At 39.5% G+C, this 15,182-nt stretch overlaps 1 protein-coding gene across 1 annotated transcript in view; it reads left to right on the top strand.

Annotated features, from left to right (window-relative positions):
* The first annotated feature begins 1,493 nt into the window (after positions 1–1,493).
* slc6a9 (solute carrier family 6 member 9) overlaps positions 1,494–15,182 on the top strand; it is a 72,909-nt gene continuing 59,220 nt past the window's right edge. Inside the window, exons 1-2 of the mRNA XM_018677559.2 lie at positions 1,494–1,609; positions 13,395–13,704. Coding sequence (XP_018533075.1) covers positions 13,675–13,704 — 30 coding nt within the window. The 5' untranslated portion in view covers positions 1,494–1,609; positions 13,395–13,674. The remainder of the gene's footprint in view (positions 1,610–13,394; positions 13,705–15,182) is intronic.

Raw genomic sequence — 15,182 nt, 5'->3', positions numbered from 1 at the left:
GCATCAATGTGTAAGTAGCATTTTACTTTTGAAGCTAGACAAGGTTTGTATAGTTTTTCTTACTTTATATTTCTTACTTTATACACATTTACTTATTACATATATACAGCACTGTTGTAGTGTTTTGGTTCCTTTGTAAGGGTCACATGACAAACCTGGCAACTCACTGGCATCTGAAAAGTATAAAACTACAATGCTTTTTCATATGGTTAATAAGTATAGAATTGCCCTCTGAAATGAAGGGGAGTAGAAAATAGTGGCACACAATGGAAATACTCAAGTAAATATACTTAGTTACTTTTCACCCATCGAATGTGAAAAGTAACTCATGGAAGGTGAAAAGAAACTATGCTATAGGAAGTAATATTTATCCTTTTGTTTATTTAGAGGTTGTCAAAGTCACAAACAGTGATTGTATAATGCAGGATAGATTATTCATTTACAATCATATAATTGTATTAGTCTGTAACTTTGTATCCAAAGTACATGTGGCATTACAGGGTGTTCAAAAATTTTGACCGCCACCCCAAACCCCTCACCTCCCTCCTCTCACCCCTGCCTCTGACCATCACCGCGCCTGCATGCGTGTCTCCTCCTCCTCCTCCTCGTCCTCCTCCTCCACTTCCCCAACAACCCTACAACCTGATCGGTCCAAAATCAAGGTAAAGCCTGTATCTGCATGTCATGCCAAAACCTCCGGAGTGCCATTATCCATCTTCGGCTGCATCTGTCATCCGTCACACATCCACTATATCTATTATTAGTGGACGCCCCGAAGCTTCCATCCATCACCAGTGACATTACTGTAGCCTAGGCTACCACACCTGTTTAGAGCATCGCATCGACTCGTTACCTCCGCTCTGAGTGACATTAATTCGCATTATCATTAAAGCATCATATCGGATGTAATCACATCTGACTGTACTGCTTATAAAGTGCCTGCAAACACTCACAGCACAATGCCAAAATCACAAGGGTCCCTGTGAGGAATGGTTGCGGCATGCTCTTGTAACAAAAGAATGAGCAACACATGCAGGCATTCCTCTACTGAACACGTGTAGCTTTACACAAAATGCTGTATGTCAGATGGAGCGGGTTACAGGCATCACATTGTCAGTAAAACATCCCCGTGATATGATTAGAGCCTAATTACTCACATATAATATTCATGATGTAAATATTATGCGTCTGTGGCTCTCAAGTTTTTTTGTTTTTTAAAATAAAAATAAAAATATGGAATTACGCTGGATTGATACCTAACTGCCTTTACATATAATTAAGCAGCAACTGAGACCCTATTATCTGTAAATGTACGGTATTGGCCCAATAGGAAGCAGGCAGTGTAAAGCAGACAAATTGATAAGAGTAGCTTTCAGTAGCAAGTGTTTCTGACAGGTTGAGTGTGGATAGACGGGGAGCCCTCACATGTTGCTGCCCCCTGCCTATTTTAGAGTTGAAAAGGGAGGGGCTAAGGAGGAGTAGTTGGCTCGGTTTGTGAAGAGGGACGGAAAACCTAGGTGATGCAACTTCCAATGAGACAATATTGGCGGAAAAAAAACCCATATATGTACATCATAGTTCAGCCAAAGGACGAGAGCTCACCTCCACGGTAAGACAACAACTTGACATAAAGAGTAAGACAACGTAGCCTTTGTTGCGTCTTAACTTTCTGGTTTCTCAACAATAGGCGGTAGGTCATCAGACCATGGGCTATAATGAGATTATAACGTCTTTAAGGAGCAGCTTAATGTTTCGTGTTCAAGATGGAAATTTTTCAGAAAATAAACATTAAACGTGTGTCCACTGTGTACACACTTATAATAAAGGCAGAGTTATTCATATTATGATGCAGAGCGTTTTAAAGTTGTAATTTAATATCAGCAGGAAAAACACGTGGCATTGGTAGCCCCCTCCCCTTATTGTGACTCCACTTTAAGAGGAAAGAGAGCGACAGTTGCTGCTAGGAAACTGTTAGTTGCAGTTGTGTTTCCAGGTACTATACAGTTATTATTAGAAGCTGTATAATGCTGCCTACCCAACATTATACATTCTGTCATTCTACACTTTTTTGCTCCTGTTATTGATTGCAATACCTAAACTCAGACAGTTTGCCAAGTATTGTCAAGTCTTAAAGTCTTAGTTTAAGAGTTAAAAATCTGTAAAAATTCACTGTATTGATTTGGAGTCTGAAACTTGACACAAGTCAATAAAAACTATAAATTATATTAGAAAAGTTAAAAATATAAGTGATTATTTTATGTGTTTTATATAAATATTACCAGTATTTGTACTGCCTGGAATGTTTTACATTTTCAAATCAGCTTGTCACTGCTCTCTTGAACTCAATATTTTAGAACATCTTTCTTGTTATTTGTCAGCCAACATACATTATATGCTGACATATGCAGTAAGTTAATATTGATTTATTTCTGGGGTTATAATTAATTAATAGTATAAAAGCATGTATGGCTACCAGTGACAGCAGTTTATAGTGCCTACACTATATATCCTAATGTCACTGATACTTAGAGTATTATAATAGCAATAATATGTCTGAGGGTTCATGTTTTAATTGTACACTATTGCATTTAGTACTTAATTTGCTATGGCACCATTGAAAATTGGGTTTTTGTCTGTTGTTTGGATAAAACCATACAATTAAATATGTCCACTTGTGAAAATATAATAGACATGTTTCAGAATTCATGGAATATTATTCATCAAAATACTAGTTGATTAATTAATCATTATAACATGATTACAATAATTTTTCATATCGAATGCCATCCTTATCCCACTATTAGCTGCAAAGACAATGTAATATGTTTCCCTTGTATTTCTGTGACTAAACCAAATTGGTTGCTGGACTGAATGGTAAAAGTGGAGTATGTCAACAGAAGCTGTGCATGCATGAAGCCCAGCCCCCAGTACATGCACACACCACCCTCTCTCCAGCATATCCTTATCCCCACACAGGAGTGCCTTTCTTTCATCCAGCCCTAGAGTTTCTGTTTTGCTTTCCTTATGCAGTGCTCTGTAGGTAACACATATTTGTGTATGTCGAAAGGACAGGGACTCTTATACCCCTAACACAGTTTAGCTTTCTTATGTGTCACAGTAGACACAGCAACAGTAATTGTGTTATATCAAAGGTATTGTGCCAATGATAACATAGGCCACTGGTACATCTGAAAATCCACAAGAGTTGTATCAGAAGTACTCAAACGCTTCTGCCACTTTTTGTAATACTAGATTCTCTTTTATACCTTCATTAGACTGCAGTTTGCTCAATTACAAATTAAGATTAATAAGGTAGCTATCAGCATTTGTTGTCATATCATACATTTTAACAGGGACTGTGTTACAAAATGTAGCTGAGATTACACTTTGGCAATAGACTTCGGTTCATAAGGCATAAACAACAGACCATTAGTTGCTTTGACTGAGCAAATTGCTATTGACACTTAGGAGGTAGTGAAAGGTTGGAGGAAAATTGTCAATGGAGTATGCAAGGAGCTCATGGTCACTCTTATCTTGTATCTTCAGGGCCATATGATGATAAAGTTTGGACCATTTTGGCAACAAGGTTGAGCAAAAAAACTGTCAAAGTTAGGGAAATGTAAAGGCTATGGCAAATGAAATATAAGTGTGCAGTGTTTTAGCATCTTTCAGCACATTGTTTTGGTTTCACAGCCCGCAACCTTACTGTTTTGGTTCATTGTCACCACTCTCCAGCAGAAGAAGGCAGCTGTTTTCAGCAAAAATAAATTTTTAAAAACGGCATGACTCAAAATGAATTAGAATGTTGCTCAGTGTTTGTTAGATGTGTAAGCTGGAAACTGTTTTATAAGGTGGTCATATGCTAATTTTATGTTTACAGCTTATTCCATTACACCAAACTGTCCACAGTGATGCAGGTTTGAACGACTGCAGTCATGGTCAGTAATAACATTAGCTGTCGGTTGGGACACACTTTACAGTATATATGTATGTGTTGCATTTACACTGCAGCATATTGGATTTGTAATAGCATCAGATATTTGTTATGATGGCATTTTCCCATGCTTTGCATCAGACAGTTTTCACAGTAGGCTCTGAGATATTTCACTGTTGTTTTTGTGAAGCATTAGTTCAGACATGTCTGGACGTCTGGAATGCCCAAATACTGTGGGACTAGAGCAAAAGAGGAGAAGAGGGGGTTAACAGAGACACAGTGTGAATGGACTGAGGAAAAAGGAAGAGAGATGGAAGAAGAAGAATAGTAAACCACAATAACACTGTCAAGTCAGTTTTGATGTCAGAGATCTCTGTACTTTGCACATCTTCAGAGTTAAACATATTGATTTTGCTGCTGGGTTATGCATGAAAGGTCTCTGTTAAACCCCACTGTGAAGAGAGGAGACAGGAGAATGGTCATACAGGAACAGGATGAGAGTGTCTAAAATCTAATTATATACTTTGGCCACCAGGGGGGCCTACAGCATTGATAAGTTGAGCTGTGTAGCATATATTGTGGGGTACAGCATTTTGGTGTCAGCATCTCAAGGTTGTTTTAGGTATTTGAGTTAAATTGCTGCCACCAGAAGCAGCCCAACTGGTTGGACAACTACCCAGTCTGGCAGCCATAGGCATGCCCTGCCCACTTGACAGAGCATGATGGTATCTAATTTTAATCTCCTTAAGTCACCAGAAACGGAAAGACATACATACCAGTCATGTGAACTATGGTGCAGCAGGCAGGTACATGTGTTTTCTCCCCTCTTTTTTAAGTTCAATTTTATACATATGCTATACCTCTTGAATGCCTTACTATTGTTCATTGTTAAAGTTTTGAATTCTTTTAGGCTCATTGCGGAAATGAAGTTCATATTTCCAGTAAATAAATAGGCCAAAGTAAAACGAGAACAAGTAATTTCTCCCTTTGTGTGCACTAAAAAATGACTTTCTTTCCATATTTCATTAAATATTCTAAGATTTTTAACATTATGAATGTGTGTGAGACAATGCAAGTGTTTAAACACTTGGCGGGTAAATAGCTGTCTCTACTGAGTACAACCTGTTTGCACTACATGTAAGACTTTTTCAGTTTTTGTAAAAACAGCTGCCTGCTACTGGAAATTATGCTAATGAGAGAAGTGAGGCTGAATTAAAACTGTAAAATTTGTGTCTGTAAAACCACAACAATTAGTTTAAATATGCTGAAACCCTCTGCAAAGCTGGGGGCAAATGTAGATGTGGAGGATATTTCTCTAAATCATTCCATTATATATTCTGTTGCTATTTAGACATTTCTTATCCTACTGACTATAGGCAGAGCTCTGAATGTCTTGGCAATATCAGAGCTTGAGGAAGTGTTACTATATAATTGAACTTAGTAGCACTTATTAGGTCACACATTCAAGTAAACTGACGAGTGTGCTGGTATGTTAGATAGTTATCGTCTCTGAAGTTGTTGCTGGGCCAAGGTCTCCATCCATTTAAAAAGATAAGAGAGGTTGACCCCCTTGCTTGTGTGTGTTTGTGTTGTAGCAGGGGGCTATTCATTGACTACCATCAGAATGTGCCTTTGAAAAGGTTTTCTCTGCTGTTTGGCACAGCACTGATTTCAGCTCTTTTGTCTTGGCACAGGGTTCAGAAAGAGTCCACATTACTTCTTCATTTTTTCATTGGCATTTTTACTGCTGTAGATTATGTGATCCTGTGTTTTTGCAACACTCCTCCTTTCCCAACTGCTCTTCCACAGCACCCAAAATCATTTGAATGCTACTCATAAAAAAAAATCATGATTTGTGCACCTCATATTAAAATCCCATATCTTCTCATTCCCAATGCCATTGCCTTATTGTAAGAATTCTTATTTTTTCAGCAGTCCAAAGTGATGCACAGTTTGCTGGTTCTATTTACTGGATGTTGAACAAAGGCCTAAGCATAGTTATCACTGCTTTGAGTACCATCGCAATTTCTTAGTCGTATTTACCTATCTGTGCACAGTGTAGGAAATAGGCTGTCTATCATGACAAAACAGAGCTTGTGGAGTCCTAATCATACTGCTGCATATTGACATTACTGATACTAGACAGAGTTGCTTTGCAAGCCCAACAATATGATGCATTGTAAATACAGATAGGAATAACAGATGGTATTTTGTCTTGAACGCAGAGTGTTATACACCATGTCAGACCAGGCCAAAGGATCTCACTCTGTTACAGTTTGAATGTGCAAATCCATATCAACTTGTATGAATGTGAACATACCAGGGGCTGCTGTTGCATCAGTTAGATACAAGAAAGCAATTAAAGAGCCCTTCATCACCTCAGTTCATTTTTTTCTTCAAAGATGGTTTAGCAAAATTTTGAAATAACAACTGTACTAATTATTTTTCAGTTGTGTGCCTCATGACTTGCAGTTCTTTGACTCAACAGGTCATACTGTCCCCAGAAAATGGGGCCTTAACAAAGAAATGCTCATGATGGTTAATGTGTAATTATAAGGTATGAAAAATACCTTAAGGGAAGACCGTGGTGACTAATAGTGACTAAGTCATCTATCACTTACTGAACTCATTTAACCTTAGAGACATGAAAAGCCATGGGGAGGAACATAATAAAGCAAGGCTTTAGAGAAACAAGACTAACAGCCTGTCTTCACAGAAAGCCTTTGAGTTGCATTTTCAGTCATCAATTTCAGTTCAGCTATATATACAGGTTGCGTAATGCTTGCATTTTACTCATATATATGTCCATAAATGCAGCCCAAAGCATATTTTTATGCTCCAAGTTTATTTTATGTGGCACAGTGGTGCAGTGGTTAGCACTGTTGCCTCACAATAAGAAGGGTTTGAGCCCAGGCTTTTCTGTGTGGAGTTTGCATGTTCATCCTGTACCTGTGTGGGTTCTCTCAGGGTTCTCCAGCTTCCTCCCACAGTCCAAAGACATGCGCATTAGATTAATTGGTGACTCAAAATTGCCCATAGATATAAATGTGAGTGTGAATGGTTGTTTGTTGTGTATATGTTGGCCCTGCAATGGACTGGTGATCTGTACAGGGTGTACCCTGCCTCTCACCCAATGACGGCGGGGATAGGCTTCAGCCCCCCCGCAACCCTTAACGGATAAGTGGTATAGATAATGAATGAATAAATTAAGTCTATTTTACTGCATTTTACGACTTAACTGTCTGTTACTTGGATTAGCTCTGAGCACAATGACCTACATCTCAAGACAGCACCTGAACACATCCTATGTAGATACAGTTGGAGTTGTACCCATGCAGCTGCTGCTGCTCTGCTAACATGCTGCTCACACTATGCCTTCTGTATACACGTGCTGTATGGGTCAAGTTTTGCTCAAATAGAAATAGTCATGTCAGAAATCAAAAGCACAACATTTGTCCCAAAGGCGTGAAAAGTTGGATGTGTTTCTCCTGGAAGACATTCATGATGCACTTAGTTGTACACAAGAAAAGTGACAGAAATATTTGTGTAAAGAATGAAACAACCGAGAGAAAAATCCAAATGGTTTATGTTGGATTATTGTTTATAGAAATGGTCAGAGACCCCATTAACCTGACATTGGTGCGGGGGGTGAGGGGGGTGGGGAGTGGGGGGGGTTCACTTAGACACAGTGGTGTTTTGAACAGCATGTGAACATTAGAATGCTAACATGCCCATGGTGACAATCTAAACAAGCAGATGTTTAGCAGTTACTTACTGTGTTCACCATCTTGGTTTAATGTGTTAGGGATCTAACATTTCAACAAGTATTGGACAAATTGAATTGTTGATGTGATGATAGTTCAAGATGAAAAGTCAGGGGATCATCAAAGTTTTAAGAATTCATCCCAAGGGGAATGTGAATGTGTGTGCTAAATATTAAGGTGATCCATCCAATAGTTGTTGGGAGACAACAAATTCACTTAGAACCATGGACTGTCAACCTGCTGGTGGTGCTAGAGGAAAGTTCAGGTCACCAACATCATTAAGATTAATTGTCAGAGAACCATGAATGTATGTACCAGATTTTATGACAACCAACCCACAGACTGAGTGACTGTCTAGCCCCCAGCATGGTTAAAAAAAAACAGTAGTATCAGTACATTGTCATTATCCACCACCATTAAACCATTTATTCATTCATTCATTTACTTATATTTTCACTGACCAAGAAACCGGTCCTTGGGAGGCGATGGGAAAACATTCAGTTTTCCTTAATTGCCTTCATTACAATCTGACTTGCATAATTTAAAAAAGGCTTAATTACACATGAAAAGCAGCCTCACGAAAATCTAATTATACTGTTGATTAGTTTAGCAGTTTGCAGAGATGCAGTCTGCCTTTTGGCATATGACACGTCAGAAAGTATCACATGACTTTTGCTCACAGCCATACAGAGACACAAGAAGCTGTTTTTTCCCCCTCACCTCAAAGAGCTGTGGTATCTTTCCCTCCCTGTCTACTAGGTATAGGCCCAAGAGAGGAGGGGGAGGTTTGAATTAGGTAATGTCCAGACCAATTATTAACTAAGCAAAGTGGCCAACTCTCCAGGAAAGGTCCAGTCTGGCTATGTGCTAACAGATTTGTGCTAATATAATGGAAAACATGTTTGGAAACATACAGCGCTGAAGCACAATATCAACTGACTAATGAAGGCCTTAAATATGTTCTGCTTTATTAAATTATCTTGAGGTGCAGTGTCAAAATCTAATTTGAAGGCTTTCATTATTTTTGTTGTGTGTTTATATCACATACTCTCATTACAGTAATGTGTCTAATCCAATTAGCGCAGAGTAATTCCACATAGAGTGGGAAGAACTGGAGTTAAACAGGGCCCCAGTAGTGCATTTGTACCACATGACTGTGTAACAAGTTGCTCTGACCATGGTGCCAGACTTAAATAGTTATAATTTAAGGTTTTGTACATTCTGTTCTGAATCCTCGGCTGATTTCTGTTGGGTCAGGACAGGTATGTGTGTTCCATCTGCAGCCTCTCTCGGTACTGAGGGAAATGCTTTGAATTTTCAAAAGTGCAACACTATTACTCACGCCTGAATTATCCACAACCAAAACCTGTTTCCAAAGCTGCCTCACCTCCTGAGCCCATCTTTTTAAGCACATCGCTGTATGAGGAGGGACACTATTCTTGCATTTTGCATTAGCTAAATGGGATTCAAATAACATATTTTCCATCCTTAATTAATCAATTAATCATATGACAAGTTCAAATAAGTAGAAACACCAGTCTCAGTAATGTTGTGATAAAGGCAGAGTAAAACACCCAGTCATGTGAACAAGTAGGCAGGTCTCGTTACTTACTGATCTAGTAGAAATAATGCCAGCTGTCTGTTGGTTTTGAACCCTCTCAAGACCTGGAGCTCTCACCATAGTCGGCCTGGAAATAGGGACTACTGAGACTAATCCCAATGTGGCAGTCGACTGTAAAAAAAAATCCATAAAGTCAGTCCCAAAGGGTAAATTCAGGGCTGAATTTCTGTCCCTGTGGCTCTCTCCATCACGTAACCACCCCGCTTAGGTTCATTCATGTTTTACTGCGGTTTCTGTCACTCTCCCTCTTCGCCTTCTTTGCCTACTCTGACAACAGGACTCTTTTGCTGGGTAGTAGGACTGGGCGATATGGAAAAAATCATATCATGATATGATTTTTCATATTGGTCAATATTGATATTTATATATATTACAATATCCTCCTGAGAACCAAGGGAAAAAAGTGTCTTACAATTTCTGTTTTTGTGTGATTTCCTATCTATTTGGGCCAAAAAAAAACACCTTACAATTTTAATTTTTTTAAATATATTTTTTATTTTAATTTCACAGCATGTCCATTGTAGAGGACAACAGGACGATATCTGTGTGAAAATAGAACTAAATTTAGAAAACAAGAAAAAAGGAGCAGATTATATCTTTGGCTTGGAAGGGTAACTCCAAATACTTAAGAAAGATAAAGGTGAACAAAATGTTATGGGCCGGGTCTCAGGAGGATATAAATCAAATCACTATTTCACCTAACACCTAAGAGATATGAAGATACCATAAGGTCAATTTTAGGGCTGCACCCTAATTGTTGACTATTTGATGCATCAGTCAGAAGACTAATTCACATCACAGAGGGTCAGTGGACGAGTTGCAGAAGCAACAGAGCGACAGGCTGTTAACTCTACTCTACCACATCTTATCTTAAAATGACCAAACCACAAACTAACTGTGGAGTTAGATACTTGAAGAAAACATAGGACAGAGCGACAGCGCGATACAGGCAGTGTGAGTCCCTCTGATTCTCTCTGCTCCTGTCTCAGGTGAGAGATGTATGCTAATCGCGAAAACGGACACCGGTGTTAAGCCGGTGATATGACGAGTTAAAAGCGGCTGAGAGGACAAAATACAAAATACTTGGTTGAACCAAAAAAAAAGGGGGGGGAGAGAGGTGACAAAGAGAGCAAATGGTAGAATGACCTAGCTAACTTAAAACCAGATTTGTATTTTGTATTTTCTATTGGCACAAATCCCAAATCCCACAGAGATTTCATCAGCTGTGTCTGTCTCTACCTGTCAGTCCTGGGTCATTCGGGGATTTGTCCGTTGGGGCGTCTTCTTCAATAACGCTGTCGCTCGAGTTTTCGTTAACATTTTCAGTCGTCATTTTCTCATTTATCTTGCTCCTACTCCTGATGTACAGGTGTGCACAGCTGTAGTATCCAAAACATTAGCATGTGTGTTTACTCCTGCGCTTTGTGCTGTGTACGTCAACCTAACCTGATGTGTTTCGAACTCTGTTCCTGCCACATGATCGTTTCCCGCGCGGCACTGTTCTCATTATCATTGGCTTTTCGTACTGTCTGTCAAAACACAAGCGGCGTGAGCTCTATCGACGTTGTTATCGATCGATTGTCTTCAATGTCTATCGAGGAAAAATTATATCTCGATATATCGTTATCGTTTTATCGACCAGCCCTACTGGGTAGGGTTTCCAGAATTACTCTGGTTGTTCCACCGACCGCCATTTCTGCTACCTGAGGAAAGCTAGCAAAAGAGAAGAGTGTTGTCCCCTGCCTGTTTTGGTTGAGCAGTGGCAGGGACACCTTTTTTGTTTTGTAAATTAAGCCTTCAGTTTAATGTGAAAATTCATGCCAGGTGGCAGACAGAATTGCATTGTGAAAGTAAGGTTTAGCTATAATGGTGTTTTTCTATAGCCATTCTATTGTGCAATCAACATTTACTTCCTAATGATGATTTTTTTTTCAAGATGCCCATTGCCACTTTAAGTGGACATTTATGCCAGTGTCAAGAATATAAAATGGGATGTTGTAAGACTTCTGCCTGAAGTTTATTGTTTAGGCCTGGGAACGTCCCTTATAAGAGCTAACAGACAGAGTGAGTTAGATGTAATCTTACTGCCACTCCTCCTGGGATTGCCCAGTAGGCTTGGCTCAAATCCTGCCTTGTGTACATTAGTAGGGTCAAGCAGAGGAATGGAGCCAGAGCACTGTGACTTGATCATAGACTCCACTCTTCACACCAGTTAGTCACTCACTGCTGAGCTAGAAGTTGGTGTTTACCTTCATATTTTTTCGTCAAACATCATATTGTGAATGGTAAGGTTCAGTTTGTAACTGGTTTTGTTTCTTTCCGTCTTTTTTTTTCTTTCTTTCTTTCAGTGTGCAGCGTGCTGTGTATGATGGATGTCCTGGGGCATTTTTAGGTCCCTGTAGGCTCCTGTACATGTGAGAGGGGAAGTGTGCATGCGTGTTTGTGTGTAACTTTGAATGGTAGCTATATTTGGCCACTCTCTCTCTCTCCTTTTGCCAGGAAGCTTTTTGTACACTGTCTAGGATTTTTATTCATTAGGTCAGTGATGGAGTTAGATGAAGGGAGGCATGCTGCAGAGCTACTGTATTTGACTCACACTTCAGTCTCCACATGACATCTTACAGAACTGTAATGTGCAGATGAGCTGATAGAGATCTCAGTGTCTTTTGGAAATGAATTAATTAATGTATTGTAAGTTGAGCATCAACTGATAGGGCTGATAGATATATGACCAACAATGTTACCATGCAAAAAAAAAAGTTGTATCAGTTGATACAGATAATTATCACGATAAAAATGAAATCATTATTTCTTTCAGGTTTAAAGGCTGGTTTTTGCTCCGGGTGACAGTTAATTGTGGTTTAAAACTGTTCTTTAAAGTCAGAGCGTGACTAATGCTTTCTATACAGAGAGACACTTCACAAATCTGAGGTAGAAAAACAATTATTATTAAAAAAAATCTAACCTAACTAACCTAAAACCTAACTTCTACATATCTCTTATCCTGCAATGTGATTGGCAGGTGGTGTTTCATTCCTGTGCATACTGTCTAAGCATGGAAATCAGTTATATGGAACATTTATTGACCATGTATTATAGTTCTATTGAGCAAAGTTATATCATTTTATATTGCAATATTTTGCTATAGATATAGAAATAAAATGATATTGCGTTCATTATTGTTGTCGTTTTACCGTCCAGCCCTAGTATATCAGCACCAAACAAACTATGTGATCAGCTGATGAAAATTCTTTTAAAAGCTCAGTGTGTAAATAAACAGAAAGTTAATCAACAGCTATTTTGATAATCAATGAATTAATTTGTTTAAGGCATTTTTTTTCTAACAAAAATACAAGCATTCTGCAGTTCCATCTTTTCCAATTTGAGGATTTTCTGCTTCTCTGTCTTGTATCCTTTCAAATCACTATGGGTTTCTTTTTCACTCTTGTGAGACATTTAATATATATTATTGTAACATTATCATATTATTTTTACTGTTCAAATTGATCACAGGTGAAATATTTACTGGGACAGAGCAAAAACTCCTCACCAAACATGAACATTTGAGGCCAACATGAGCATTTCAGATACTTTTCACTCAATCAGAAGTATTTTCTGCCAATTTCTTCTAAATCCTGGCTGTTTTTGAGTGTGCTTTTCCCAGTTTGGCTTTCATACAGCAGTAGTCAATGGGCAGTCTAAACGTTCCCCTAACAGTTAATCTCTTTACACAAAAGGGCACTTTGTTATGGCAGCTGCTTTGCTACAAAATGCAAATTTGTTACTACATGTTTTCTAAATTCTTTCTCCACATCTTTTCTTACACAGTCTTTTGAGTTTAATTTTTTACCTCTTAATTCTCCCAAACTCCCACAGCACAAACTGTCAATTTTTTAATTTGATTGATATCTTTTTACCTTAAAACAGGTCACGTACAAATACTGAGGAATTGTTTTGAACGTGGACAAGGGGACAAGTAACTAAAAAGTGTTGCCTTGCCTTCCCCTCCCACCCCACCCCACCCGCTCCTCTCCTCCCCCCACCCCTCTCTGCCTGTCACATGTTCTTTTCACAGCATAGAAAAGTTTCTGGATTAGGGCAGAATTAACACAAAGCAGCGACGCCACTCCAGCTACACTCGCAAAACAACGCAGAAGAGGCAAGAGGGGGGACCCAAGACAGAGAGAGAGACCGACACGACGGGGTGAAGACACTCGAGGCAAACCTCAGCCACCTCCGAAAACTTCAAACTGCGATAGCGAGAGGCGGACGAGTCCATCTCAGAGAGAGAGGGAGACAGAGAGAGAGAGAGGCAGCAGAGAGGCAGGGGATCTTTGCAGACAAGGTCCTGAAGGATGGAAGAGAAGCAGTTTGCCGGGATTCTGGTGAGTTCTACTTTTGTTCAGTGAACACACATACACACACAGACAGCCAGAAATTGCACACATTGTATACAAGTGAATAAACACACAAGGATGTTAAACATGAATGCAGCCACATCTCTGAGTCCACTGGTGGGATGCAGCTGCCAGACCACCAGTAGAGTCACTCTCTGCCTCCCCTCTTCCCCAGTGTGAGTACAAGAGGCCAGGTGGTTTACTTTCACTGTATTGGATGGTCACTCACAGGACTCCTAAAGGCTTTTATTTTCTTATTTTGTGTGTGTTTTTCCTCAAAGTTGTTTGGTTTAATCTAGTTTTTAAGATGGTCTTCGTAACCTGGGAACACTCTCTGTCCCTGACCCACACTTTTCCCCAAATTACGTAAGGTCTTAATGTTGTTTATGTTTGAAACAACAAAGACACACAAGTTTTCACTTAACAGTAATCCTGCAGTTTCCCTCTGTGTGATCATCGTGTTGGTGTTTGAGCACAGTAGACGGAGCTGTCTTCACCTGCTGTTCACCATGGCAACACTTGAGCATGAATCATCAACTAAACATTGTTCCAAAAGTTTGTCTTTACTTTTAGTCAGAGAAACTTCCCATTCATTCTCCCCATTAATCTGATCTTTGCTCCTCTGGTAACAATAAACATGTTTTCAGTGGTCTTTGGCTGCTGATAAGGGATGAGGCCAAGAGGTAAATGTGTCAGTGCCGGGCCTCTTCTGTTGGTGAAGCTTTAAATAGAGGTTTGGCGTCATTGGCAGTCAGGTCACTTCTCCCTCTCTTTCTCTCTCCCTCTCTCTCTCTCTCTCTCTCTCTCTCTCCCTTCAGTCCAAGTCCTTCAGTCCGTCTTGAGACGGTGATAAACACAAACTCAGAGCTTCAACTCTCTTCTGACATTCTCGCTTGTTTGAAGCTTCACTTTCCTCCCTGATGACATTTTTTTTTTCCGAGATGTGTATCCACGTTAAAATGCATACGCGCTGTCTGAACTTAAGACGGAGAGGGCGTTATCAGTCTCGCCTGCTCTCTCCTCTCACCCTCTCTCTCAACATTTGAAGGTAGTTGGAGGATGGAGATTTGATTCTTGTTCTCAGAACTTTGAGTGTGTGTGTGTCGCGGTGGAGCTTGCAGCTAAGTGACAGATTGCCAGTCAATCTTTAGCATAGTTAGGTAGTGCTGGAGATTTGCAAAAAAAAGTTCTGTGAGTTTAGGTACTGTTATCTATGGTATTCAAAAGTAATCAAATGATAGTCCCAAAAGGAGGGTTTGAATCTGTGGGTAGTAAGAAACAATGTTCCTTTTTACTGCCCTTCACACAGAAAGTATAAAGGAGGCAACTGAACTATCAGAGTTCTGTAGTGACTGCCATGACTCCTCAGGCCGCTAGGGGCTCAAAGGCCAAGTATCTGAATGTGTTACTGTGTGTATTCATGAGGTACTTTGCATCTGAAAGCACCTTCCTTGACAGTAAGAATA

The sequence above is a fragment of the Lates calcarifer genome, linkage group LG4 (assembly GCF_001640805.2).
Source record: "Lates calcarifer isolate ASB-BC8 linkage group LG4, TLL_Latcal_v3, whole genome shotgun sequence".
Classification (NCBI taxonomy): Eukaryota; Metazoa; Chordata; class Actinopteri; family Centropomidae; genus Lates; species Lates calcarifer.
This window is presented reverse-complemented; position numbering and strand designations above follow the sequence as displayed.